Here is a 25,454-nt window from a genome sequence, read left to right as displayed (position 1 = left end):
GCCGGGCGGCGGCGGAGCTGCTTCCCTCGGCGTCTTCCCCCCGCGCCGCCGGCTGCCTCTTCCCGGTCGGCGGGCGCGGCGCCGCCGCGGGCCCTGAGGCGCCGCCGCCATCATGCATGACGCCTTCGAGCATGTGCCGATCCTGGAGAAGCTGCCGCTGCAGATCGACTGCCTGGCGGCCTGGGGTGAGCGCCGCGGCCGGGCCGGGCCGGGCCGGGCCTCCCGCCGCCGGGGGCTGCGGGGCGCCGCGGGCTGCGGCGGGCGGGGGGAGCCCGGGCCGCCTGCCGCGGCCCCGCCGGGGCGAGCGGGCAGAAGCGCCCCGCTTCGCCTGCGGCGCGCTGGGGCTGCGCTTCGGGGCTGCTCGCTTCAAGCTCTGCCGGCGCGTAGAGGCGGCGGTTGCGTCTCGGGGCCTCCGCGCCCGCTGGGGCGGCGGTCTCGTGATCGCCCCTGCTGCCCGCCCGCTCGCTCCTCTGTTCGCGGCGATGCCGCTCTTCAAGCTGCCCGAGCAGTGTCCGGCGGACGCGGTGTCGTGGGGAGAAAATGAGTAATTAAATAAATCCTAGGCTCTCCGGGTCGGTGACCTATTTAATCTGTTTTAAGGACAAAGCTATAACTTGAGTAGTACTGCCAAATTTAAACGTGGATCACTTATGCTAGACTTGTGTAATAGAGAAGATGTGAGTATTGTTTATTTCTATGGTGAGGTTTTTATCCTTATCTCTTTAAAAGCACTTCTGCTGAAGTCGAAAAAAGCCAAAACAGCCCGTGAAGCGTATTTGCTTTAAAGGAGTTGTAATTCTGATCCTACAGCTTTTCTACCAAATAGTGGGAGAAGGGCCCTCCAGGAAACAAGACTTTCTCATTATTAACGTACAAGTAGCTTGGTAAAGTACTGGTTCTAGAAAGAAATGTTCTTTTGTGCTTGTTTCTTGTATGATCTTTGTCAGGGAGGAAGAACATCAGGTAGATTTAATGACCAAATAAAGGTACTATGACTTTTGTATGCTATAAATTGGGCATATCTGAAACCCTCTACCCAGGGTTTTTATATAAATTTTTTTTTTATAAATCCTAAATGATTCTTTGGTCTCCAAGCAATTCAAATGCAATTTAAGAAAAGCTGCCAGAGTCCTTTCAGGCATAGCAGACTACTTCATGAAGTTCTTATAAAAACTTGACTATTAAAAAACCCCCAAACCCAAACTCTTAATATTTCTAATGTAATTTCTGTGCTTGTGTGGCTTTTTTTTTCTCTCCTGACTTTTTTCCCCCAATTATGTAGTGCTGTTCTTCTCTGGGAGATAGTCAGTGTCTGAAGAATGGTTTATTGCCTCTTTTAATGCAATTGCTTGCTCCTCTACCTTCTTATGAACAAGTAGGAAGTAATATCTAAGCAATAGTCTCATTTTTACTGCTTGATTCCTGGAGATCATCTCCCAAGAATGAAAGTTACTACTGAGCACTTCCACCAGAGGAGCGTTGAGAAACATGCATGTGCCACAACATAAACCCCTATTAGGAATTTGAAGCAAGTTTTCTGGTGTTCGATAAATGTAACTGAGGTGGGAAGTGTGGTCTTTGTTGATACTGATTAGACTCTTTTCTCCCCGCTCTTTGTAGAGGAATGGCTCCTTGTCGGTACCAAACAAGGGCATCTTCTTCTTTACAGGATCAAGAAAGACATAGGTAAGTTGATTTTAAGAGTGGCACAAAAGTTGGTGGTATTTTTATTTCATGCACTTTAGAGGTTGTAGTGACATTAACACAAATATGTTTAATTGCTGATTTTTCCTGCTTAGAGTTTAATGAATATTATGTGGGATCTTTAGTGGAAATGTGCATATCATTTATCAGATGTATAAGAACCATCTATCAGATATGTAAGAAAGATGGCAAGTAATATCAGCCTATTTTCTGTCTTTAAATATGGTTTTATTAGGTCTTTGTACAATAAGTTAGTGTAATTTTTATGACTGCAATACTTGTAGATATACTTGGACAAAAGCAGTGCATTGTCCTAGTTGTCAGAGGTCTGATACTTGTTATCTGTTAATGAAAGACTGGATTAATAGATCAGTTAAAAAAATAAATAAATAAAAAGGTTTATTCATTCCCATCACAGGATGGGCGAGGGGGAGCCCTCCCAGCTATCTATGGTATATATACTCTTCTCCTTGCCTCTTGGACAGTCAGTCATAAATGTTCTTAGTCTATTCTGGAGATCCCACAAAGAGCACTATTATATTTTTAGATTTAGTTATAAGTAGCTTTCACTAAACAGATCTCTATTTCACATTATCTGCTGTTATGTAAAAACCCATGTTATTAAACGCACTAATGTAGTACTATGTGGGATAGCAAAAGAAAAAAAATGTGTTCCCAAGTGTATCAGCTTTTGGAAAGATGTTTATTTGTAGCTACTTGGGTTTTTGAGACTGAATTCAACTTGCTTCTTTACGAAACTTGTAGGTCATCTATTCCAATCAGAACGTGCTAGACCTGAGTTATTAGTGTTTTATCTCACATGGTAAATTTCTCCCCCTTTTTTGCATCAGTGCCAGGAGAGGTTATGTCATCAGAAAGTGTCTGTAAGTGTTTATCCCTAAACCTCCTTTTAAACCCTTGTGGTGCAGTGTCTATTCCTTGTCTACTTTGCAGTGATGTGTTCCCTAGCAATTTAAGTTGCTGACATTTGATTGGTGTAGATAAAGTCTTTTGGGTACCTTTGTATCTCTGGGTTTCAAAATATTTAAATAATAAATGTTGTAATCTAAAATCCCAGCAAGGCAAAAATCTTAACTGTTGATGAGGTCCTCAGATGGGTACAAGAAGTATAATTTAAATCTTTGCCTGGCTAGGTAGAAGACCACCTGATGCGTTTAGCTATTAAGTAAAAGATAGCACAGAGATATTGGAGTCTGGATATTAGAGTTCTGGTGTTAAATGACCGATTTTCATTTCATAACTCTCTGTGTTCTATTTAGTGTAAGATTTATTCAGTCATAAATTTAAGGGTAACTTCAGTTTACATATTCTCTCAAATCTTTTTGGTAGGTTGCAATAGGTTTGAAGTGACACTAGAGAAATCCAACAAGAACTTCTCAAAAAAGATTCAACAGGTAGGAAATACCAGCTTCTTGACATGGAGGAAGTTTTATTGTGTTTTCAGCCGAGAAATCTTGAAATGTCAAATATACTTCTAGAATCTGTGCTAGGTTTAACACAAATCTCCAAAGCTATAGATTCTTCTGGGGGTGGCACAGCCTGGTGGGTTAGTCCACTCTCTCTTCCTATAGCAGCAAGAAGTTTGGTTTGGTTGCTAAAGCAGAATGCTAAGAATTGGGACTTTATGATTGATTTCTGGATTTTATGGAAGTACTTTAGTTTGCAGTAAACCTCTAGCTGCTCTGACTGAGAATATTTGTAAAAATGATGGTAGTACTCACACCCACAGGCGGTGATATATTGTTTGACTCTTGGTTATACAACGTGAATGTAACTCCTGTTAGCTGAAATTTAGAACTAAAGTAACTTGCTATTTTCAGGCAGTCTTGTTACTGTTTCATTTTTTTGTGAACTTTAGCTCATTTATTATATTCATACTCAGGAAAGCACTCAAAAAAGATTATGCAGCCTCTTTCAGCAACACCCTGCACATCCTTTAGCTGTACATTTGTACATATCCCTTATTCCAAGCTTTCTTACAAACTTATGTTGCAAACTCTGTGTGCTAGCTTACAAAATTTGGGTATTGGTGAATGAGGTTACAATAGCTGGAGGGAAGCAGTGTATAGATAGCTGCCTTGCTGTTTTCGTTATTTTAAGAGTATGTAAGTTGTGGGGGGGTTTTTTTGTTAGACTATAATCAAGCCTCAGTTAGAGATTTGGCTTGTGAATGTAGTCTGATAGAACTCTTTCTTTCAGATTCATGTTGTTTCCCAGTTTAAAATTCTGGTGAGTCTGTTAGGTAAGTGAAAAAAATGTTCTAATATTTAGTGAACTCTTCTCGGTACAGTTACCTGGCTGAATGTAACAGCCCTTCCACACACCTGCATGGTGGTCTAGTTGTTGAAAAGTTATTGTCTAGGATTTAGGCATTTTGACTTTGCAGAGGAAGCATTATGCAGCATAGAGTGAGAGCAGCTTTGCTTGTCATAAACCAGCTTGGAGAACAAAGTATTAACACTATTGTGATTAAAAACTCACATATAGTTTATATGTGTGTGGGTATTTATGTATATACACACACTTACCCCCCCCAAACACCTGTGTGTGTGTTTGTGTGGGTGTGCACTGTATGATAGAGGATAAAACTTCTATTGTCGGAACTTGTTTGATGTGTGAAACCTGCTGTTGATGCATTACACCAATGTCGGCTTATATGTGGACGGCAATCTTTTACCATCTTGTGGAAGGTCTAAGTTTGCTTGACTCTGACTATATTTATTTAACCTTATGATCTTCCTATGTCTTTTTTTGCTTATGTTACTACTCCCTTCTTTATGATCTCCAAGTCCAAGCTCTTCAGACTCCAGCATGTGTAGATTGCTGCTGCCTGCATCCTCGTGCGTACAAAAACTTGACCACAGCACCCTCCGCTTGCAACTATTAACTTCCCACTAATTTCAGGAGCCAGTTCAAAATGGTCTTTGTTCATACAATCTTCCATTGTGAACTTGCTCTGCTCTGGTTTGCCTGCTGTCCCTTTCATTCCTACTTCCTCTGCTTGGTTAGCACCTGTTCTCAGTTCCTTCATGTAATTTTGCCAAAGCTGGTGTTAGTCTTCTCTTTGGTGTTTATCATCATGTATTCCTGTGTGTCAGCGCTCATTTTTTAGTTGTTGGAAAAAAATTCATTTTCCTTTCTTACATCTCTTAATTTCTCTTACAAGTTCTTTTTCTGTAAGCATAAACTGTGATAATTTGAATTAGCAATGAGCTCTACATGTGTTAAATATTGAACAATAATTGGAATTTTGTTTAAAACAGAGAATAACATTTATGTCCATGACCTGTTGACATTTCAACAAATCACTACAGTTTCCAAGGCAAAAGGTGCATCTCTCTTCACTTGTGATCTTCAGGTAAGAAGAGGAACACAATGGCATGGATACCCTTACTGCTTTGTAATAAGGATAAATTTTTTACGTTGCTGGGAAAAGTTGGTTTGTTAATTTAGTGTTATGTGCAAGCTACTTGGGCATTAGTACCTAGTTATGGATGTAGGAGCTTCAATTAAGGTAATAAACTTTAATATAGGCGTTTTAATTTTCTTCTTGTGCTCCGTAAGAGAGCTGCCTGTTAAGACTGTAGCCTTTCACCTTCTGATACAAAACTAAGGCATTTTTGTCCTGTGGTCTTTGTGAACTTTTATCCTGTGAACTTTGAAGGTCTCTTCTTTGAAGTGCTCTCTTCAATATAAAAGCAATTCTCTTTCCTTACATTGCCAGTGTATTAGTTCACCGTGATTCTCTTCTCCAAGCATCCCCATCACTGTGTTTATTACATCTTTGTTTTTGTTAAACTGTATCAGCCCAGGGAATCTCTGGGCAACTATGGGTGATCCAGGCCACAGTTGCATAGGGTATAGCAATCCTCTTTTAATGTGCTGTGGTTTATAAAGTGACTCATTTCTATCCAAGTGAGTTTCTCAGCCTACCTATGTTATTCAGAAACCTTCTTCATGACCAGAAGAGATGGTTTAGTGTCTTTCCTCAGTACTTTGATATCTTCACCCCATGGGAGCTTAGTATTAAGTCTTTTTTAATAAGAATCTAGGCTTTCTAAGTTTTAAGACTAGTTATGTCTTTTAAAGCACACTTAAGTCCAGTCATTCCAAAATGCCTTATTGTTTGTTTATGGGCACTTGGATTTGCTGGTATTTCTTGCCAGGAAACTTTTCCAACAGGCCAGAATCTAAAACACAGCTATTAATGTTTTCATTCATCAGTATAACGCGTTCTTTGTGGTGTTTCATTTCCTTCCCTCTGCTATACTGCAAAGAGTTCAAGCTGTTTATCCTAGTCTTATGCGGAAAGCTCTCTGCCCAGCCCTGATTTTATCTTTGGTGTGTGTATATTTTTAGTGCTTTATAAACTCTTTTTTTTAATTTTCGTGGTGTCACAATCCCTGTCATCTAACCACAGTTGATTGTGAAGTACACCATCACCCTTCTCTCTTTGCTTCCTTATTTAGGAAAACCCCTTCTGGCATGGATGAATAAGGCTGCTCTTCAGCTGACAGCTTTGCTTCAGTCTGAAGATTCTTTTGGCCTTGTATCATCTTCTCGGCCTTCTGGTATTAATGTGTTTATGCCTGTGTGTTTTCACAGCATTCAGGTACAGGGGAAGAGGTGCTGAGAATGTGTGTGGCAGTACGGAAGAAGCTACAGCTTTATTTTTGGAAGGACAGAGAATTTCATGAACTACAGGTGAGTTGGACTGCTTCTATGGTCTAGTATACCTCACTCTGGACCACAGTTGCTCTTTATTCCTTGCTGTGGAGTCCCCATTACTCACTCAGAGGCATTGCTGGCTTTTAGTGCTGACTCCTGTTGGTTCTGCAGTGATTTAACAAAGCAACAGCAAATTAAGGTGAAAATGGATGATTGAAATAGCAAATAATGGCATTAATACAGTTTCATAAATTAAACCAAAAGCTATTCTATGTTCTAGTAACATTCCACTTGTAGTATGCTTGTAAGTCGGTGAAATGTGTTAACACAAACAGCCTCTATAAACATATGCTTAATGATAACACTATGGGAGTGGGTTGTCTTCTACCCAAAGGCTTCCAAGCATATCAGGATGTCAGAAGGTAGGTACTGACTACAAGCGCGGAGAACTGCGCTTCTGAATACCAGAATAATGATTTAAAAAAAATAAGAATAGTTTTTTACACATTTCTACTGGTTCATCTAAGCTGGTCTCTTAGGAAGTTATGCAGTTGATTCAGAGCACACCTTTCTCTTGTGAATGAATCTAGCCTTTAGTTCAATTCTGCCATTCATTGACCTGGAGAAGTTGGGTGGATATGCTGGGAAATATGGTGTCAAAACAGTGCTGCCTGTTACTCTGTGATGCCAGATCAGACTTCTCTCTGCTTTCTCCTGTAACAGCCATTTTTACTTGTTTTTTCTGTTGTTTTTTCAGGGGGACTTCAGTGTACCTGATGTACCAAAGTCTATGGCCTGGTGTGAAAACTCCATCTGTGTTGGTTTCAAGAGGGACTATTATCTGATACGGGTAAGACTGAGGTTGGAGCAGGATGTGTAAGGAGACTTGGATCACAATAGATGCTATGTAGGCTGTTCTTATGCTCAAGGATTTAGTTGTGAGATGTGAAAAACAGTATCTTGTACTCTTGCTGTATGTGGTTTTGAAAAGGACAATTTTAAGCATCCTTTTAAACTGATTTTTTTGTCAGGAAGTGATTTTTCTCTTTATCACTGTTGAAACTGGTGTTTGAAACTATTGTAGAAAGAAAGACTTTGGAAAAGATATGTTTTGGTTCAGTAGCAGTCTGTGTAAGCTCAGTTTGCTTGTTACTTAATGTATTAAGAAAGGAGACATCTTTAAAAAGAAAAGACCAAGATTATCTTATTATTTGACGGACAGTGCAACTTAATCATTTTTTTTTCTTTTTTGGTCCCCTCGCAGAATTATCATGCTTTCAGTTAAAATTGTTTCATTTGGCAGCTATATTTGATATTTTTTCCTGCCTTTATAATTGGCTTTTGCCCATATTGTAAAATCCTAAGGTTACACAAAGAGGTGTTCAGACACTTTCACTGGTGTTGTTACTGTGCTGTGCATTTTAAATGCTTATATGAACTATGTGCTCAGCTACTGTCATAGTAATAGGTATACGCTACCTCAGGTACAGTAGGTAATATTAATGCTTTATTTCTGAAGGATGTATGAACAAGAGAAATGTGGATACCCAAAAACTTTCTTATTGTTAATCTTTAAAATTGCACTTGTCCTTTTAGCGATTAGTCTGAGTTGTGAACCCCTCTGCCATGCAGTGGGTTTTTTGACTTTCAGACATTTGGTCTTCTATGGTTCTGAAATACACATTATGTTGAACAATAGTGTTTTTTTTCCTTTATCCTTGTCCTAGGTGGATGGAAAAGGATCCATCAAAGAACTGTTTCCTACAGGCAAGCAGCTAGAACCATTGGTAGCCCCTGTAGCAGATGGAAAAGTTGCAGTTGGCCAAGATGATCTAACTGTAGTGCTAAATGAAGAAGGGACCTGTACCCAGAAATGTGCCTTGAACTGGACAGATATTCCTATAGCCATGGGTGAGAACGCACAGTAGTCTTTTCTTCAGCATGTCATATGACGATCACAATTGTATGTTACATTTCTGGTATTTAGAAACTAGCTGGGTTCCGAGTGTGACGATTCTTGGAGTATTCCAGGTTGTGCTTTCCAAGTGTGGAGAGTTGCATTTGTTTATTTCTATTTCTGTCACTCCTTTACTCCTGGTCTGCATGCCTCTCTCCTTTTCAGAAAGTAGGCATATTGCCTATCTTTATAAAGTGATAAGATTTGAAATATAAGGCAGTGTGTTAGAGCACCAGCTCTTCTGAGCAGCTGAATACTACAAAAATTTCATGTATTAAAAGATGAACAAAAAGCTTTGCGGTATTCTGTTAGCACATTGCTGTCAGTCTCGGGCATTGAGTTCCTTGATTAATAAGCAAAAAAAGAACACATTTAAAGGAAAAAAATTTTGAAGGATAACCCTTACTTTGAATTATGGCTCATTTCAAGGTATACTTGAGAAAGATTAACCTAAATTTTTGACCTGTTCCACAAACAGAACACCAGCCTCCCTACATTATTGCTGTTCTGCCAAGGTATGTGGAGATCCGCACTTTTGAACCTCGGTTGCTGGTACAGAGTATTGAGCTGCAGAGACCACGCTTCATCACCTCTGGAGGGTATTATGTAAAACTCATGATTACTTTTGTTGAGCTGTCTGGGTATGGTAGCACTTTGAAAAATTGTCTGTGAGAAAGGAACAGCTTTTCTGACTCCCTGGGCTTAAGAAGTAGCACTGAAGAAGTCCTTTGTCTTTTATGAGCAGAAGGGTAGGGTGTGGACCCGGAGGAGTAAATGACAGAGCTAAGGGTCCTTGGGCATTTTCAGTCACTGGAAATGTTTTCTTCTCCTTTCTGCTTTGCAGTATTGCTCAACTTCTCCTTGTAGCTGGTTGGTCAATATGTGTATTAACCAGCATTGTTTGTTTCAGATGGGGTATTGCTTCTTTCTCAGTGCTGGAAGGTGGTAGCTGACCTTTTGTCTTCTTTCCAGCACAAATATTATATATGTGGCAAGTAATCACTTTGTCTGGCGGCTTATTCCAGTCTCCATAGCAACGCAGATCCAACAACTTCTACAAGACAAGCAGTTTGAGTTGGCTTTGCAGTTGGCAGTGAGTATTTATCCTTTCAATTTGAGGTGGAATGCGCTTTTGCAGCAGTACAGAAGCACGCAAAAGGATGTCTGCCTACTGCTTGACTGTAGCTAGTCCAGAGAGTTTAACTTCCCTACTGTCAGCCTTGCACAAACTGACAAACTCTTTAGTGGGTTTTGACTCTTAAGTTTTTAGTTTTTTGTTGCCAGTTTTCCATATTGATCTATTGTGGTTTTAGGTTTTGGGATGTCCTCTCTTGTGCAAAGCGTTACCCCTCCCAGATATTTAATCAGTTGCCTTCTTGCATACTTGTAGTCAGTTGGACTTCCAAGTCTTCAGACAGCTTGTAAACAGTTTTACTTGGGGGTTGTATGTTTTTTGTTTTGTCAGATGACCAGGAGTGTTTGTAATAGTCTTCCATGTTATTCCTGAAACATAATCTTTTCTAAGATTATTTCTAAGATTCATAATCTGAATCAGTATGCTTAATTGTGTTGCTTGTACTGTTTTAGGATTTTAAGCTTCAGGATTTTTTCCCCCCAAATTTCCCTGGAATTTCACTAAGATGAATTCATTTCATTTTGCATTGCTAATATGAAAACACCTTAAAAGGCAAATCAGTAAAGATGTGCTGTTATGTAGTGAATATATAGATAATGGAAGGTAGCTTTTCAAACCTTTTGGGTTATGTCAGTAGTACAATGAACATAATATTTGAGAATCGACTTCTGACATGCTCGTTCTTGGCAGGTTATGCTTTTTGGAATATGACAAACTTCTGGATTTCTTAGTCTCCCCAAAAGACAATACTATTATTTCTCTAGAGTGTTTCATTCTCACTTATGAGGCCCAAGAGTGTTTCATGTTCATCAATTTGTGTTTGTGTAGGAAATGAAAGATGATTCAGACAGTGAGAAGCGACAACAAATTCATCACATTAAGAACCTCTTTGCCTTCAACCTCTTTTGCCAGAAGCGTTTTGATGAATCCATGCAAGTTTTTGCCAAGCTTGGTACAGGTAAATGCTTGGGCTGGCCTTGAGATACCTGGGTTAGGAGAGATGAAACGAAGTTCACAGGCTTTCTCTCTCTCTCTCTCTCTCCCCCTCCCTTTTAAGTTTTAAAATGCTGTTGCCTTTGGCAGACTGGCTCCCTGTGAATGAGAATAGCCTAGGCAGCTGTTTATTCTTTCTTTGTGAACCTGTTCATGGTACTTCACTTGAACTGACTGAAGTTAATTAGACTAAATCGTGCATTTTCTCTTTGTGCAGAACACATTTCTGTTGTAGCCTATTCTGCAGTGTGGGTACCACGTACACAAACCCTTGACGTCTGAGGGTTTCAGCAGGGAACAAAAGCTTATGTGCAGCTTGGAATAAAAAATAAAGAACATCTGTAGATTTGTTAAGTCCTTGGACTCTGAGCAAAGCAAACTAAGGACCCTCAACCTGGTTTCCTGTTTGATGGACCAAGCTGCTGAAGCTAGGAAACTTATGTGGTTGTGGAAGTCAAAATAGACGCTGATGCTATTCCTCTGGTTCATAGCAGCTTATTGGACGACCACCAGAAGACTGGACTGTACCATAGAATAGTGCCTAATATTGACATGCTTTTATTGGTGACAATGCGTCATTTGTGCATTTGAAACTAGAACTATTAGTAATCTAAAATATGCAACCTGCTTTTCTTGATGACACTTACTGTCATATTTACTTTTGAAAATTATGATGAAGAGAAGGACTGAGAGCTCAAAATACTTTGAATTTAAATTTGAGGATAGTAATTTTTGAATTTGCTTAAACTCCATGCAAATGAATGCTCATTTAGTTACAGGTGGCTGTTCAGTTCTGTCCTTGTCTTCTGTTTGAAAGCTCAGTAAATCTTCTCTTAAAACATTGCCTGTTCCTAGAAATCCTGTCCTACTGTCAGAGTTGCTAATGTTGGGACTCTGCAAAAAGAGCAATAAAAGGATTGTAATAATGGCTTGTCCTGCAGGTGTGACAGATGCACAGTTTGGAACTTGTTCTGCTTGGACTTTGAAACTGTCTTTTTCTTCCCTCTTCTGGCTTGTTTTACCTTTTTTTTCTGTGATAAGCAAGTTCTCTTATCTGGAACCTCACAGACATACAAGTTGACTACAAACAGCTCTGTTGGAAAGCTAACCTTGCTCAAAGGCTACATAAATTTAAGAGTTTGTAAAAGCAATGTCATGCACAGTTACTAATACTGGTTGTTTTTTTTTGCTTAGATCCCACTCATGTGATGGGTCTGTACCCTGACCTCCTGCCCACAGATTACAGGAAACAGCTACAGTATCCCAACCCCCTGCCAGGGCTCTCTGGGGCAGAGCTGGAGAAGGCACATTTAGCTCTCATAGACTACCTAACTCAAGTGAGTGCTTCTACATCTGTTTTTAGAGCAGTGTTATTCAATTTTAACATACTCTGTTGGTTAATTTCACTGATGCACAGGAAGCAGTACACTTACTTCATCTCTGTCAGGCTAGCCTTAATAGCTTGTCTTCACAGTTGGAAACTCTATGGCAGCAGCTCCTGCAGGAGAACTAAAAGATGTGACATGTGCCAAAGAAATGGGGAGGACATCACGTGACAGTGAGGACTGGACAAAACTTACTCCTGGACCAAATCTGAATCTGAGTGCATTGTTTTATTTTTAGTAGCCCTCTGAAGAGGACTTGGGCTCTTATTCCTTTTGGTGACTGTTGTGGAAGGCACTCTATCTACGAGATGGTCCAAAAGCATGCATTAGAGAAAGCGGCACAGGATGTGGTGGGGTCCCATAACTTCTTGTCCTTTTTATTCTGTTACAACTGGCATCTGAGCTGTTTTGGTGTCCTTTTGACTTGACTAAAAGGAAGCTTGTGTCTGAAGTAGGGTTTGTTTTTGGGTTTTTTTTGAGTGCACAGTAATTCAAAACTTAATTTATGTTTCAAATGTTTTAAATGTTCTGATTTCTTCAAAATATCTCTGTTCAGGTTAACCAAATTTTCTGCTACCTGTTTTCTCAAGGCTCTGGAAATCTTACAAAACTTATAAATCTGCAAAATAAATATGTATACCTGCATGTGGTTGGAAAGGTGATGTGTTCAGTATTTAGAAACAAACAAACAAAAATCTTGAAGAGTAAATTGGTAAAATAAGTTATTAAATTATTTTAATTTAGTCTTTTTTTCTTGGTGGATTGTATTTTCTGGGAATGGAATGGAGAAATCCATGGACTTTCTCTGTTAAAATTTCATTCAATGTCCTGCAGAAAAGAAGTCAGCTGGTAAAGAAGCTAAATGATTCTGACCATCAGTCCAGTACCTCACCCCTCATGGAAGGAACACCCACGATCAAATCCAAAAAGAAGTTGCTACAAATCATTGATACCACCCTGTTAAAGTGTTACCTCCACGTGAGTTTCTGCATGTCCTAGAGGCCTTTGCTTTATAACATGAACTTTATCAGAAGTTCAGGCTGAAAAACTTGAGGAGCAGGATAAGAAGCTACTTTAGAAGTTCTCATGAAACTGTTTCACTTTGGTCTAAAAATGATCTGTGAAACTTTGTGGTCTTAGCTAGTTTCCTCATTGGTCAGGAAGCAGTTTCACGGAACAAAGCAGGCATGTCCATTTTGGGTGGCTGCCTCTTGTCAAACCTTGCTGCCAAGGTTGTTTTCAAAGCTGGCCTCTATTCTGGAAGGGAATAGCTCTGTTGTTTTCTTCTGTCCCATCAAATAATGGAAGTGTACAGGACTTGCTCTAAGGTGTTAAATTGTCACTTCTTGTGCTATGAGACTTATACTTTTCTCTGGGTTTCAGTGAAAAGGGGGAGGGTCCCATGAGCTTAGATGCACATTAGACAAATGTTTGAATGCTCTCATTTTTGCTTGCAGACAAATGTAGCGCTGGTGGCACCATTGCTACGTCTGGAGAACAATCACTGCCATATTGAAGAGAGTGAGCATGTACTAAAGAAAGCACACAAATATAGTGAGCTGATAATACTGTATGAGAAGAAGGGCCTGCATGAGAAAGGTAGGTTTGGGGTTGGTGTGGGGAGAAGAGGAGGAATAGGCACATGCAGTCCTAGTCTGAGTTTTAACTTGTCTTGACTGAGCAGGCAGATTTCAGAAGGTGCTTTGTTTCTGGATCTTTCTCATGATTAAGTCTGTTTTTGTTCCTGTTACCTTTTTGGCTGTGTGTTTAAAACAAAACTTTTGTTCTCTGATGGCAGCAGAACAGGAAGAAATGTGCTGCTTTTGTGGTTCAAGAATTAACCTTTTTGTTTTTCTGAAAGCATTACAGGTACTAGTTGATCAGTCGAAGAAAGCCAACTCACCTTTGAAGGGTCATGAGAGGACAGTGCAATATCTGCAGCATTTGGGTAAGTGTGGAGTAGAGGCTGGTTAAAGCATTGTTCCTTTTCAAGATGTCTTTATTCTTCTGGGGCTTAGCAGTGTTGGCTTTTTTTGATTTGTTCAGTAACTGTCTGTAGACTGTTGGGCTAAAGGGTACCCTTGTCATCTAATATGGTTTCCTGCATAATGCAAGCCTTAAGCATTAGTTCAGGAGAGTCTTGTTCAAACTCGAGCATCTCTCCTTGGAAAACGCTCCTTATTTCTAATAAGAATTTCCATTGGTAGAGAATATACTATAGCATTTTATTTCATTCCAGTGATGATTTACCATCACTGATGAAGGTCTAACTTTCAGGTTAGACTTTCCAGCTGAAATTTTAACTTCCAGTTGTTGAGCCTGGTGACTTTGCTGGAATGAAGAATGTTATATAAAATTTTCGTTTTCCGTGTATAGATAAATCTGGATTATGACATAACAGATTTAGTTGCTGTTTGCAGAATCACATCAGGAAACTGCTTGGCTGACTATTCATTGTGAACTCCCATGTCTTTGAGGGTTTGTTTTTTTGAGAATAGTCCCCTCCATTCAATAAAATATTTATTTCTAAATGCACAGTGCAATCACACTGCTAGTTTGGTAAACCGTGCACAGTGGTTTATGGGGGGAGTATCTTTGTTCATCTCCTAGTCTTATACTGTTGACAAAGCTTGATTTAATTTTTTTCTTTTTTAATTAATTTTTTTTTTTATTTTACTACTTTGAATTCCTGCTGGCTTCTGTTATCAACATGTTTCTTCAATGATAATTCATTACTTACACATGGCACAAACAGGGAAGATCTCAATGCCATTGTATCTCTTAGGCTTCTTATTCATTGTTGTCACTTGGTAATGTTCTTTGTGTCTTAGAGAAATCTAGACACAGTACTGCCTTACAAAACAAACTTCTGATTTTACTTAAAAACAAAACAAAAATAACCCTGTCACCTTGATTGATCTGTTAGCTGTTCATTTGTCTTACCTGAGACTGGTGACACTTACAACCTATAATTATCCAAGTTGTCTGGAATGCTCTTCTGAAATCTTGGTATGTTGTTATGTTTCTTCAAATCTTCTGGAGTTTCTTGGTTATTCCAGGGCTTTCTGAAAAACAGCTTTGCTGTGTGTTTCTTGCTCAACTTCTTCAAAACTAATAACCTTTATTTGGGTCTGTTGACTTAAGGGTGATGAAATCTAGTTGACACAGCCAGCCCAACAACTTACTTGATGCTTAAATGGAATGTTTTACGCTACTGTCATTTACAGCCTGTTCTTCTCCCCTCCCCCCCCCCCCCAATAACTAGCAGATATGTAACACATCCTTTTTTCCTGTGTTGCCTGTTCCACCATGATTAGTTGATAAATGTCATTTCTGGGAGTTCCTTAATTAAGGTGATAAAAGCTTTTAATACTGCTAGGTTTTAACAATTTTTTACTCCTGCTCTCCCTTTGGTGAGGCTTCAGTAGTTCTCAATTTCTAATCTAAATCATAATTTATTTTTTTATTAATACAGAATGTCTTTTTAGTTGTTTTCATTTCTGTTCTAAGTGAAGTAATTCTTCTTTAGTCATCTCTTGTCTGTAGGTTTTTGGGTATGTAATGAAATGTTCTTAAGTAGTTCTCCAGTAATTAAATAAAGAGAATTTTCTCCAGGGCTGTAACTGTGGTCTCTTAAATCATCAAATATGCATTACTGCTTTGGATTTGACACTTGCTGTGCATTGACAAAGTAAACACTTCCTGTTTATTGCACCTAAGCAATTGCTAATTTTTAACTGTGTGATTGGCCATACCTGTCAAATTCAGTCTTTGTCCTTGTTTGTGTCGAACTTGCCACAGGGAGAATGGTGTATTTGACTGGGTGGTAAATAGTTTTCTGTATTACACTATTCCTTATCTGTTTCAAATAGTCTTATGTAGAACCTCTTCCTATTATATCTCACATTTGAACTAGGGATTTTTTGCTGAGAATGTTTAAAAGTTCAGTGTGTGCTTTAATTCTAGCAGCACAAAACACCCTTGTTGGTCACCTTCAGTGGAAATCCCCCTGCAGCTGAATGTCATGTGCTGAGGGAGCCTGTTGGTTTGTAATGCGGTGTGATGTGATGTTGGCCTTCTAGTATGCTGATCTATAAACTTTCATATAGTTACTTGATGAGTTCCTTCTTTTGTTCTGCCATCTTGAGGGTTTGAGTAGGTTATAGCTTTATGATTGGTGATTCAGTCATGATTTCAGCAAAGGCAACTAGAATTGATCAGTGCTTTAGAAAGGACCTATTTGGTCTCTCACTTGTTTATAAACGGTTAGATTTTTCTTTCTGTCCCTTGTTCTAAAGGGGACCTAACTCACATGAGTTGTCTTCTCCTTTATTTAAATATTCTCATTGAGTCTAGTACACTCTAGTTTAGTAGAAGATTGTTCCCCTGAAGTGGAAACTGTTCATACCATACAAGACAATTAAGGTTAAGACAATTGAGCTTGTTTTTTTATCGATTATCTAAATTCTGTGGCACTTGGTATTTGACTGAGTTAACGCTTATTCCTGTTTGAAATCATGTTTGCAAAGTAATGAAACTGAGGCTGTAGCCTGGAATGCATGATTTTTTTTTATTTTTTTTTCCAAAAAAAGTAAGTGAAGCTTCCTATAAGTGAAGCTTTGCTGGTTCTGAAAGCATCTGCTTGTGCTGTGAGTAGGTAAATCTTTACAAATTTAACATTAACTGCTCCTTTTTGTTCCAGGCACAGAGAACTTGCATTTGGTATTCTCCTACTCCATCTGGGTGCTAAGAGATTTTCCAGAAGATGGGCTGAAGGTAAGTGTGGCTGGAACAGGTGCCTTGCTGTTGAGATTCTTAATTCAGTGTATGGAATGGGGAGAAACAGATAATAATCTGTAATATTCTATATAATCTGTAATTTTCAAAAAAAAAATTTGTGAGAGTCCAGTTATTATTAAATTCAATGAAAGGTATAATTTGTATTGTCTGTATTCAGTACTGTGGTGTGCTTAGTGGTAGATGGAGGAAGACAGCCTTTCAATTTGTCTTCTGGTTTTCTGTTCATGGAATACATTAAATACTGTATCTACTGTCAAGACATACGAGGGTTCCTAGCTACCTATTGCAAGTTGATATTATTGATATCGCACTTTTTGCAGAAGAGGCTGATTGCATATTAATGACAAATGATAATTTGCCTTTCTTATTTTCCATTTCTTTGATTATAAAACTGACTACCTGTATTTGGGAGGGGGTGGACATTGTAAAAGAAAAGAAAAAATGTGCTGCCTAGGGCAACAGTGGGCCGGTTTGTTACTCCTTTTAGATGTGACATAGCTTCTAGGTGCCTAAATAAGCTGTTTGGATTTTTTCATACTTCATATACTTATTCTTTGGACTTATATGATGGTATGATGAGTTTCTGTGCCTCATAGAAAATATGCTATTTCACTTAGATTTAAAAAATTAATTGTTCCATAAATAAAATTTTGTTTGGCAGATATTTACAGAAGACCTCCCTGAAGTGGAAGCTTTGCCACGAGACAAAGTGCTTGGTTTCTTGATAGAAAACTTTAAGAGCTTGGCTATTCCTTATCTGGTAAGAACTCAATCTGTAATAGTGCATTACATTTGGTACAATGTGGTATGTGTAAGGCTTTGGTTCTCCTGGCATTGAAGCCTGATGTTGTTAAATAAATAAGAGGAAGCAGACTGAGACTCAAACATGAAATTCTAAAGGCAAGCTTGGTGAAAGGAAGAATGGAACTGTTGCTTGCTTGTAACAAATCACATTCCAGAGGAAGTATCTGTAACTGAACATAAACATGTATTTATAGGAACACATCATTCATGTCTGGGAAGAAACTGGTGCAGATTTTCACAACTGTCTCATCCAGCTGTACTGTGAGAAGGTGCAGGGCTTAATGAAAGAATATCTCAGTTCTTTCCCTGCAGGTATGCTCAGCCTTTTCTGGTGGGAAGACTAGGGGAATGGAACAGCACAGGGTAGGTTTTATGGCATAGTGCTGTAAGCCTTCACTGTTCGTATCCAGAAGATGATATCTCAAGCAATGAAGGAATTGAAACTACAAAAGTTATGGCTTTATAGGGAAGTCTAGTTTCTTGTCTTTCTAGAAATCTTGGGGGATCAAATGACACTTTATTCATGGTGGAATGGCAGCTACTGCTACCTGAATTCTGGGTATTAAGGGTAGGGAAGGGTCTTGAATAACTGTATCTGTTCTCTAGCCAGGCACTTAATAATGTGTTCTAGGGAGCTGTTGTAATTTAGCAGGTGCATCTGATTCTCAGCCCATACAACAGCTTTTGGTTCCTTCTCATAATGATCTATTTTTGTTATCTTCATCGGTGTAATACCCAAACTTAAGTTCCTTTTTCTTCCATATAGATAAAACACCAGTGCCTGCTGGGGAGGAAGGAGGAGACTTGGGAGAGTACAGGAAAAAGCTGCTGCTTTTTCTTGAGAAGTCTAGCTGTTATGAACCTGGTCGACTAATTAGTGACTTCCCCTTTGATGGTGAGTTCAGTTTCCATGGGCTAGCTGAAGCCTAATTGTTGCATTGTACAGCAAAAATTCCTAATTCGTTACAGAATCGTGCTAACAAAAGACAGAGAAGATGAATAGATTTGAGATATGCCACTGGTGTGCACACTAAATCTGTTTTGACTGGCATGCCTGGGTCTTTCCCACTCTCTGCAGAATTCTTGTAACTGCTGGCCTAAGACCATGTGGTGTCTCCCATCACTCTTAAATGTTTGTCCTAACTTTCAGATGAGCCTAAATTGCTCAACAGATGTGAAATTTGTACTGTGACTAGTGTCAAACAGGCATCTAGTCACAGTGTAACTTAATTTATGCTCATACTGTAATTTGTAGTTCCTTCTGTTAGTCTGGAGCTTATGCTGTTATTTCTTTGTGTAGCTGTTGACTAATCCTTCATGTTGTCCCTAGGTCTCCTAGAAGAACGTGCTCTGCTCTTGGGTCATATGGGAAAGCATGAGCAAGCTCTCTTTATTTATGTTCATATTTTGAAGGACACCAAAATGGCTGAAAAGTAAGGGTCTCTCTATTTTTTCACAAGGCTTAGTTTGCTCACTGTCCTGTAGATAGGATGTGTAGTGAAATGTTGCTATGTTTAGAGCAAGAGCACTGTAAGCTTTTGTGATCCTCTGGGTTTCCACATTTCTTGATTTGGGCTCTTCCAGGTACATGTATTACAGATAATGATACAATCCCTTTGAGGCTGACCTTTCCATGATCTTCTGTCATTGTGCTTTAGTTTGGAGCAATTTGATTGTCACTAATATTCTTTGTTTCCACCCTGTCGCATAGGACTTTCCACTGGTCCTTAGCTTGAGAACTTGTGTGTGTTGTTTTGCTTGCCTTCTCTTTGAGAGGCATTCACTAGACCAGATATCAAGTTAAACTGCTTCAGTTAGCATGATCCTCTTTACTAAACACATGGCTCTTTGCTAGATGTATTGTGTCAGGGAACCTTCTGGGTGAATCTAAAAGTACTTGGGTGAGAATATAATTAACCAATACTGACAGGTGTATCTGAACAGTGTATCTGAACACTGTTCAACCTAGCTATTTTTGCAGATAGTTTCAGGAAATGCCTATTAGAGAACATTTAACCCTGGTATGCAGTGTACACTAGTGAACACCATTTTCTTGTGATTAGGGCATACTCTAAAGTAATTATAATTATGTATATATACATATATATTTTTGTGCTACGGTATGTTGATTGGAGACCAGCTCTTTCTCTGCAACTGAATTAAATTCAGTTTCTGTTCGAGCATTTTGTAAGTTGATTGGCAGTGGGAGACTTGCACAAAACCTCCCTTTTCTCAAAAACATTGTGATACAGAATGAACAGCATCATTTTGTTATGTGATCCTGTCTAACTGATCAGAATTGGATGTAAGGTCACCTAACTTGGTTGGCCTCAGCAATCTAAGCATTAACATGTTAATTTCTCTCGATTGAATCTCTGGGTTCCAAAACTTTCCCTGCAGTTCACTTGATTCTTCTCTGTTCTAGCTACTGCCATAAACATTATGACAGAAACAAAGATGGCAACAGAGATGTAAGTAGCTTTATCTTTGCAGTCCTCCTGATTTATGAGTACATATTAGTTGGACTGTTTGTGCCATGCTAGGGCGTTTAAAGTTTATGCTTTGTATAGATTTCTCAAAATTAGTGTAGGTGGACAGGAACCTATGTGTAAGCACTTGGAATTTAGGAATTAATAGCTTTCACTGATCTTTTTTTTTGGGGGGGGGGGGTTACTGTGTCACTGAAAGTGAGCATAAATTTTTGTAGCTAAAGTTCTGATGGTGTTCAAGAGAAGCTAAAATACTGTGGTGTTCTTATTCCATCTACATCCATAGAAAAACTAATGGTAAAAAACAGGGACGTGTTGGTTTCTAAAGATGATAAATGAGTTCAAATATGCATAGGAGGCGTGATTAAAAGGTACTGCTTTTATGGAAAAACTTTAGTGTAGAATGCAAGTCTTAAAAGACCTTGAACAGCTTTGGTATTTTTCTTTTTTGTTGTTTTAAGGTAAAAGCAGTTTAATTGAACAATTTAGAATTCTGAATGACAACCTACTAGTACCATCATCATTTTCTACCAATACCATCAATTGTGCATGGATGTGATGGTTTCAGAATCTTTCCTTTATGTGAAACAGGTCTATCTGTCTCTGCTCCGGATGTATCTCTCCCCACCTAGTGTTCATTGCCTGGGGCCAATCAAGATGGAAGTGTTGGAGCCTCAAGCCAATCTGCAGGCTGCTCTGCAGGTTTTGGAGCTACATCACAGCAAACTGGATACCACCAAGGTAAGGAGCACTTGTAAGAACTCAGTTTGTACTGTTGGTAGATACAAAGGGCATTGGAGTAGGCATGTGAACAGATTGTCACATCAAGCTAAATGTGACAATTTTTGTTCTCTATTCTTTTTTTCAATTTTTCCTGACCAAGTATGTTTTGCTCTAGGCAATAAACCTACTTCCAGCAAACACACAGATTAGTGAGATTCGAATCTTCCTAGAGAAAGTCCTTGAAGAAAACGCCCAGAAGAAAAGATTTAATCAAGTACTCAAGAATCTTCTCCATGCTGAGTTTCTGAGGGTAAGTACCCATCCCCTGTCACGTATTGAAACGGAATTTTAAAACTGATGGTCAACAGTTATATAACTTGTATCCTTTATACAGGATGTGCATCCTCTAGATGGTGCTGTAGTGCACCTGAAATTAGTAGATATGCACTAAGTAGACTGAAAATCCACTTTTCAGGAGATGGCAAGTGCATTTTAGTTTGGATAAGGCGTGTGCTTTTGCAGTGAATCTCTGGACTTGTGTTTCGGTGTGCATTGCAGCATAATCTCAGAGAGCATGGACTGTATTTATTTCAAATAAACTACACCAGATAATGCTGTTTGGTAGTTCAGTAGAACACGCCTTAATGGTTGAAGTGCCATAGTCTGTGGACCAGACTAGTCCAAAGTAAAACCCTGGAATACATATTGCGTCTTCAGTACCACGTGCTCTGCTTTGCAGACCTGCTTCTGTTGTGCTGTGCAACTTGCTAATGTAGATATAGCCAGTGAAAATTAAATGTTGAGACAGGTTTCAGTTTTACCAGACTAGAAAGGTAGCTGTGGTATGGCATTGCTTTTTGACCAATTTTTTTTTTTTAATTCTCTTATAGGTCCAGGAGGAGCGGATCTTGCATCAGCAAGTGAAGTGCATTATTACAGAGGAGAAGGTGTGCACTGTATGTAAAAAGAAGATTGGTAACAGGTGAGAGCATATGCCTTAAGTCTGGGAAACAATCAAATATGAATCTGGTATACTTATGCAAATTAAGTGTTGCACAAATCGGGATGTATGTACTGACAGAACAGCACTATGAAGGAGATGTTTGAGGAATGTTTGAATTAGAAATTATATCACTCAACTGGGTGGTTGGGAAAGCATCAAAGCTTCGGTCACTGAAGTTTATTTCAAGAGTTTCATCCTGCTTTCAACAAAACAAAATAAAACCTCTTCAGAAACTGTTAAGACTACTTGCTTCAAAGCTCTAGAAGGCAGAAAGTTGCTTCTAATCTTGTACTTGGAGAACTTTGTAAAAACACTGCCTAGTGGTCCTGCTTCTTTACATCATCTTTCTTAGTTCTAGTTAAGAATCGCAACCTGAGATTCATGTGTGATGGTTTTGTATATCTGATGGCCTTTTGGTTCTCTAGATGATTTACATTTTGTAGTCTAATAATCTTAGGACATCTAAAAGTAAACTGACTCGCTTGTTGTCTTGATGCCTATAACTTTTTTTTCTTCTGCCATCCCTAGTAAGTAACTACAGGCTTGAATAGTATGCAAATCTTTTATTTGCATTTTTTTCTTTCTCATTATTGAACTCCAATGAAATGTCACATAATTATTTTTTTCTTGTTGATATGAACCTTTCTGAGATCAGTAGCTTTCACAATGGTAGGGAATAGTTCTTTTTTCAATCTGTTTTAATGAACACAGGTCTGAATTACTGCTGTGCATATTCAAGTTTTTGCTGTTAGTGTATAGCATCAGAATTTGAATTTGTTTTGGATTGTCTAGGATTTTTCTAATGCTATGAAGTCCAGTAAGGCTTTGAAGGGCAACCATGTCAGTATGTCACAGTGTCTTTCAAGTTTATTACTAGCAACTTCCAAGTAAAATGTGCCCATAGAAATGAAAATACATGCACGCACGCATATGCATACATGCACATGCGCACACTTACAAAAAGTGAATTATTTTGTCTGTTCTTTCAATAAAATATTCAGGCTGAAATTTAAACGGGAAAATGTTGCTTTTATTTAGGCATTTTTTTGGATTCTAACATTACTCAGATACTCTTGTTTAAAGAGGGTGAGCTGTTTATTTGCATTGAAAGTTGATTTTGTGTTCTGTTTTCTTTATAGTGCATTTGCCCGATACCCTAATGCAATAGTTGTGCATTATTTCTGCTCCAAAGAAGTCAACACGGTGGACACCTGACCTTGTTGCCAAGGTCAATAATTACAACATTCATATGAAATTCAGAAGTGAAGACTTAAGAAGCTGATGCCTCTGAGATTTTTGAGGCTTGTTGCTAGGTTGTCCTACACTGAGTAGAAGTCGCTTATATCTGTGGACTGATTATACTTACTGGCTGGCAATATTGACTTAGGAGGAAATGACTTTTTTTAAACCATATCATTATAGTGCTGGCAACTACATTGAATCTCTCAATACTCAGATGCAGATGAATGGAGACTGACCAGCAGTGAGCTTTTATTGCACTCCAGCCTTGCAAATGAGTTGTCAGACAACTGTAAGGTGTTCACCAGAAGTCAAGTTTTACTATAAACCTTTCCTTCTTTTAAGGTAAAAGTTTTGTGATTTGGCCTTGTATGTAAATAGTTCTAACATTCTTAAAAAAAGAAAAGCCCTTTAAAGTCTTTGCAGCTGTATCGGCATTACATGGAGATCACCAGGTGTTAGAGATGGAGAAGGCTACTGTGCCTATTTCTAGAATTAGTAAACTTAATTTTACCTTCATCCCAGTAAGGGGAATATCTAGATGCTGGCCAAAGGAACACTTTTATTGATGTTCAGTGTGTTATTACCTGATCTTCTGATAAACAGAAGTTCCACAGGAGGTAGCTAGGCAAACAGTAGGTTCCACTGGTAAGCATTAATTTTTTTCCCTCTTTACTTTAGTTTGACAGCTGTAAATAAAATTAACTTGCGTGCTGTTTGCACTGAATATGGTCACTCTTAGTATGAGTGGAAGCTTAAAGACTATTCTAAGAAGCAGCTTACATCTGTACTCATACTAAAAAGCAAAGAACCTGTAAGCAGCTTCCGAAGGGCCTGAAATAGCTGTTGCTTGAGCTTCTAGACAATATTTGAGATGTATGTGTATATAAAGTTCTTCAGTCTCTGGTTCACTTTCCATCATTGAAGTAAAATTCAGACTATTTCAATGTCTCTATTTTAAATGCTTTAGAACAACCCTGTTCTGCTCAGGCTGGTACTGTTCTTAAATTACACTTGGGCCAGAAGTCTTTAACTACAAAAACTGGATTGTAGCATACTCCTTATAGGCTGTAATATTTTTGTCTAATTTATTTTTTGAACAAACTGTAATCTATAGCAAATTGGTATTAGGGATATTAAAATGTTTAGCTGGTGCAAAAAGAATCTAACCAGCAGTAATGAAAGGCAGCAGTAGCAAATAGCCCAATAAACTGGATTTTGGACACCCAACATCCTCGCCTAGCAATACTTGCTCATAAATGTGTAATTATTAAGTAGTATGGAGCGCATGGCATGTAACTACCAGATACCACTTCTTAGATATCAAGTAAAGGAATAAAGCCTGTCTGTCTAAGGTGTAATGGGATCTCAGTAACTTCACAGGTTTACTTAGCCTTTGTTACATAGCACTTTTTAAGGAACAGGTCTGCTGTAGGCTGACAAGGGTCCACATTCACCTTTGTTACCAGCGGCAGATTCTGCAAATCTCAGATGTACAGTATGTTAGCTTTACCCCTTCAGTTAATATTTGCCCTGGATACTTGTGTGTGTTTTCCCTTTCCACATGTGTTTATATACATTGTTATATGCCATGCATTCTTATGGATTTTTTGGTCTAGTGTTTTGCTACTTCTGTGCTTGGATGTCTTGGGCAGTATTGCTACTGGTATCCTTCTGCAGAGGCTGGGTAGAGGGAATCTACGGTGTTACTGTTTTTAACCTTGTATTTCTTCTGTTTGAAGAAGAGAGCCTAAAAAACACTTGTATTCAATTTGCACATTCTGTATAGATCTTTATATACTAGTTTAGGTACAGAGGGAAAATGATTTGGGAGAGTTGTGTTTACAGATCATTGAAAGAAGGGTATTTATCAAGGCCCTATATTCTTTATATACAGATATAACAGTATTGCTCTGATTTTTACTTCTCTTATGTTTAGTACTGTTAGTTGGATTTTTATTTATCTTCATTATCTGCTACCAGGAAAACTGTAGTCACATATGAGGATCTTCATTGTGCTCTTCTTTCACAGTTAAGATTGTGCCTTTGTTCACCTTCACTGCATACCTTTTGCAGAGATGTGGTTTGTCCTGTAACTTTTCTGTTTCTTATATATGTGGTTTGGATTTACTAACAATACAGCAGGTTTGTCTAAAGCAATATATTGTAATAAATATTGTGAACCAGTGTGTGTTTCAATGACTGTGCAGTTACACTACAGTACCTCAGAGAAGCTTGTGGTGTGTGTGTGTTCTTTTTTTTTTTTAATATATTAATCCTCATATTTTCCTGGAAGTCAGAGACTTGATGCAGGGGTTTCCAGTATCCCCCCTGCTTTAATATATTTAATTCCAATGAGGCCGTGTCTTATGACAGCTGTTGTCACTTCTGAACTTTGTTTTTTAGAGCTACAAGTTTATAGTATGCTTGTGAAAGCTCCCAAAATCCTATTAACATTTTTGTATTGTTTCTTTGAATACTGCTTTTGAAAGTCTTGCACCATTAAATATGTATTTGCTAGACAACATTAAAA

At 38.6% G+C, this 25,454-nt stretch overlaps 1 protein-coding gene across 5 annotated transcripts; it reads left to right on the top strand.

The window, feature by feature from the left end:
* VPS39 (VPS39 subunit of HOPS complex) lies at nt 1–25,454 on the top strand. 5 transcript variants are annotated; one of them, XM_067296477.1, is made up of 25 exons: nt 1–185; nt 1,621–1,686; nt 3,055–3,119; nt 3,925–3,967; nt 4,989–5,083; nt 6,331–6,429; nt 7,151–7,243; nt 8,121–8,304; nt 8,829–8,949; nt 9,323–9,443; nt 10,314–10,443; nt 11,673–11,815; nt 12,698–12,841; nt 13,321–13,462; nt 13,725–13,811; nt 16,566–16,639; nt 17,325–17,423; nt 17,662–17,779; nt 18,234–18,362; nt 18,798–18,900; nt 19,893–19,938; nt 20,548–20,697; nt 20,855–20,989; nt 21,570–21,661; nt 22,822–25,454. In XM_067296477.1, the coding sequence occupies exons 1-25, from the start codon at nt 113–115 to the stop codon at nt 22,895–22,897; spliced, it is 2,628 nt and encodes an 875-aa protein (XP_067152578.1). In that variant the 5' UTR covers nt 1–112; the 3' UTR covers nt 22,898–25,454. The 5 variants fall into 5 exon arrangements, with proteins under 5 accessions (XP_067152578.1, XP_067152579.1, XP_067152581.1 ...); XM_067296479.1 differs by lacking the exons at nt 1–185; nt 1,621–1,686 and adding an exon at nt 2,567–2,588; XM_067296478.1 differs by lacking the exons at nt 3,055–3,119; nt 3,925–3,967.

The sequence above is a fragment of the Apteryx mantelli genome, chromosome 4 (assembly GCF_036417845.1).
Source record: "Apteryx mantelli isolate bAptMan1 chromosome 4, bAptMan1.hap1, whole genome shotgun sequence".
In the NCBI taxonomy this organism is placed as follows: domain Eukaryota; kingdom Metazoa; phylum Chordata; class Aves; order Apterygiformes; family Apterygidae; genus Apteryx; species Apteryx mantelli.
This window is presented reverse-complemented; position numbering and strand designations above follow the sequence as displayed.

Excerpts from the sequence above, each read along its gene's own strand:
- VPS39 (XM_067296477.1), top strand. The coding sequence starts at position 113 with ATGCATGACGCCTTCGAGCATGTGCCGATCCTGGAGAAGCTGCCGCTG. Across the intron at positions 5,084-6,330 it reads TCTTCACTTGTGATCTTCAG|CATTCAGGTACAGGGGAAGA; the intron begins GTAAGAAGAGGA and ends GTGTTTTCACAG. Across the intron at positions 13,463-13,724 it reads GAAGGGCCTGCATGAGAAAG|CATTACAGGTACTAGTTGAT; the intron begins GTAGGTTTGGGG and ends TTTTTCTGAAAG.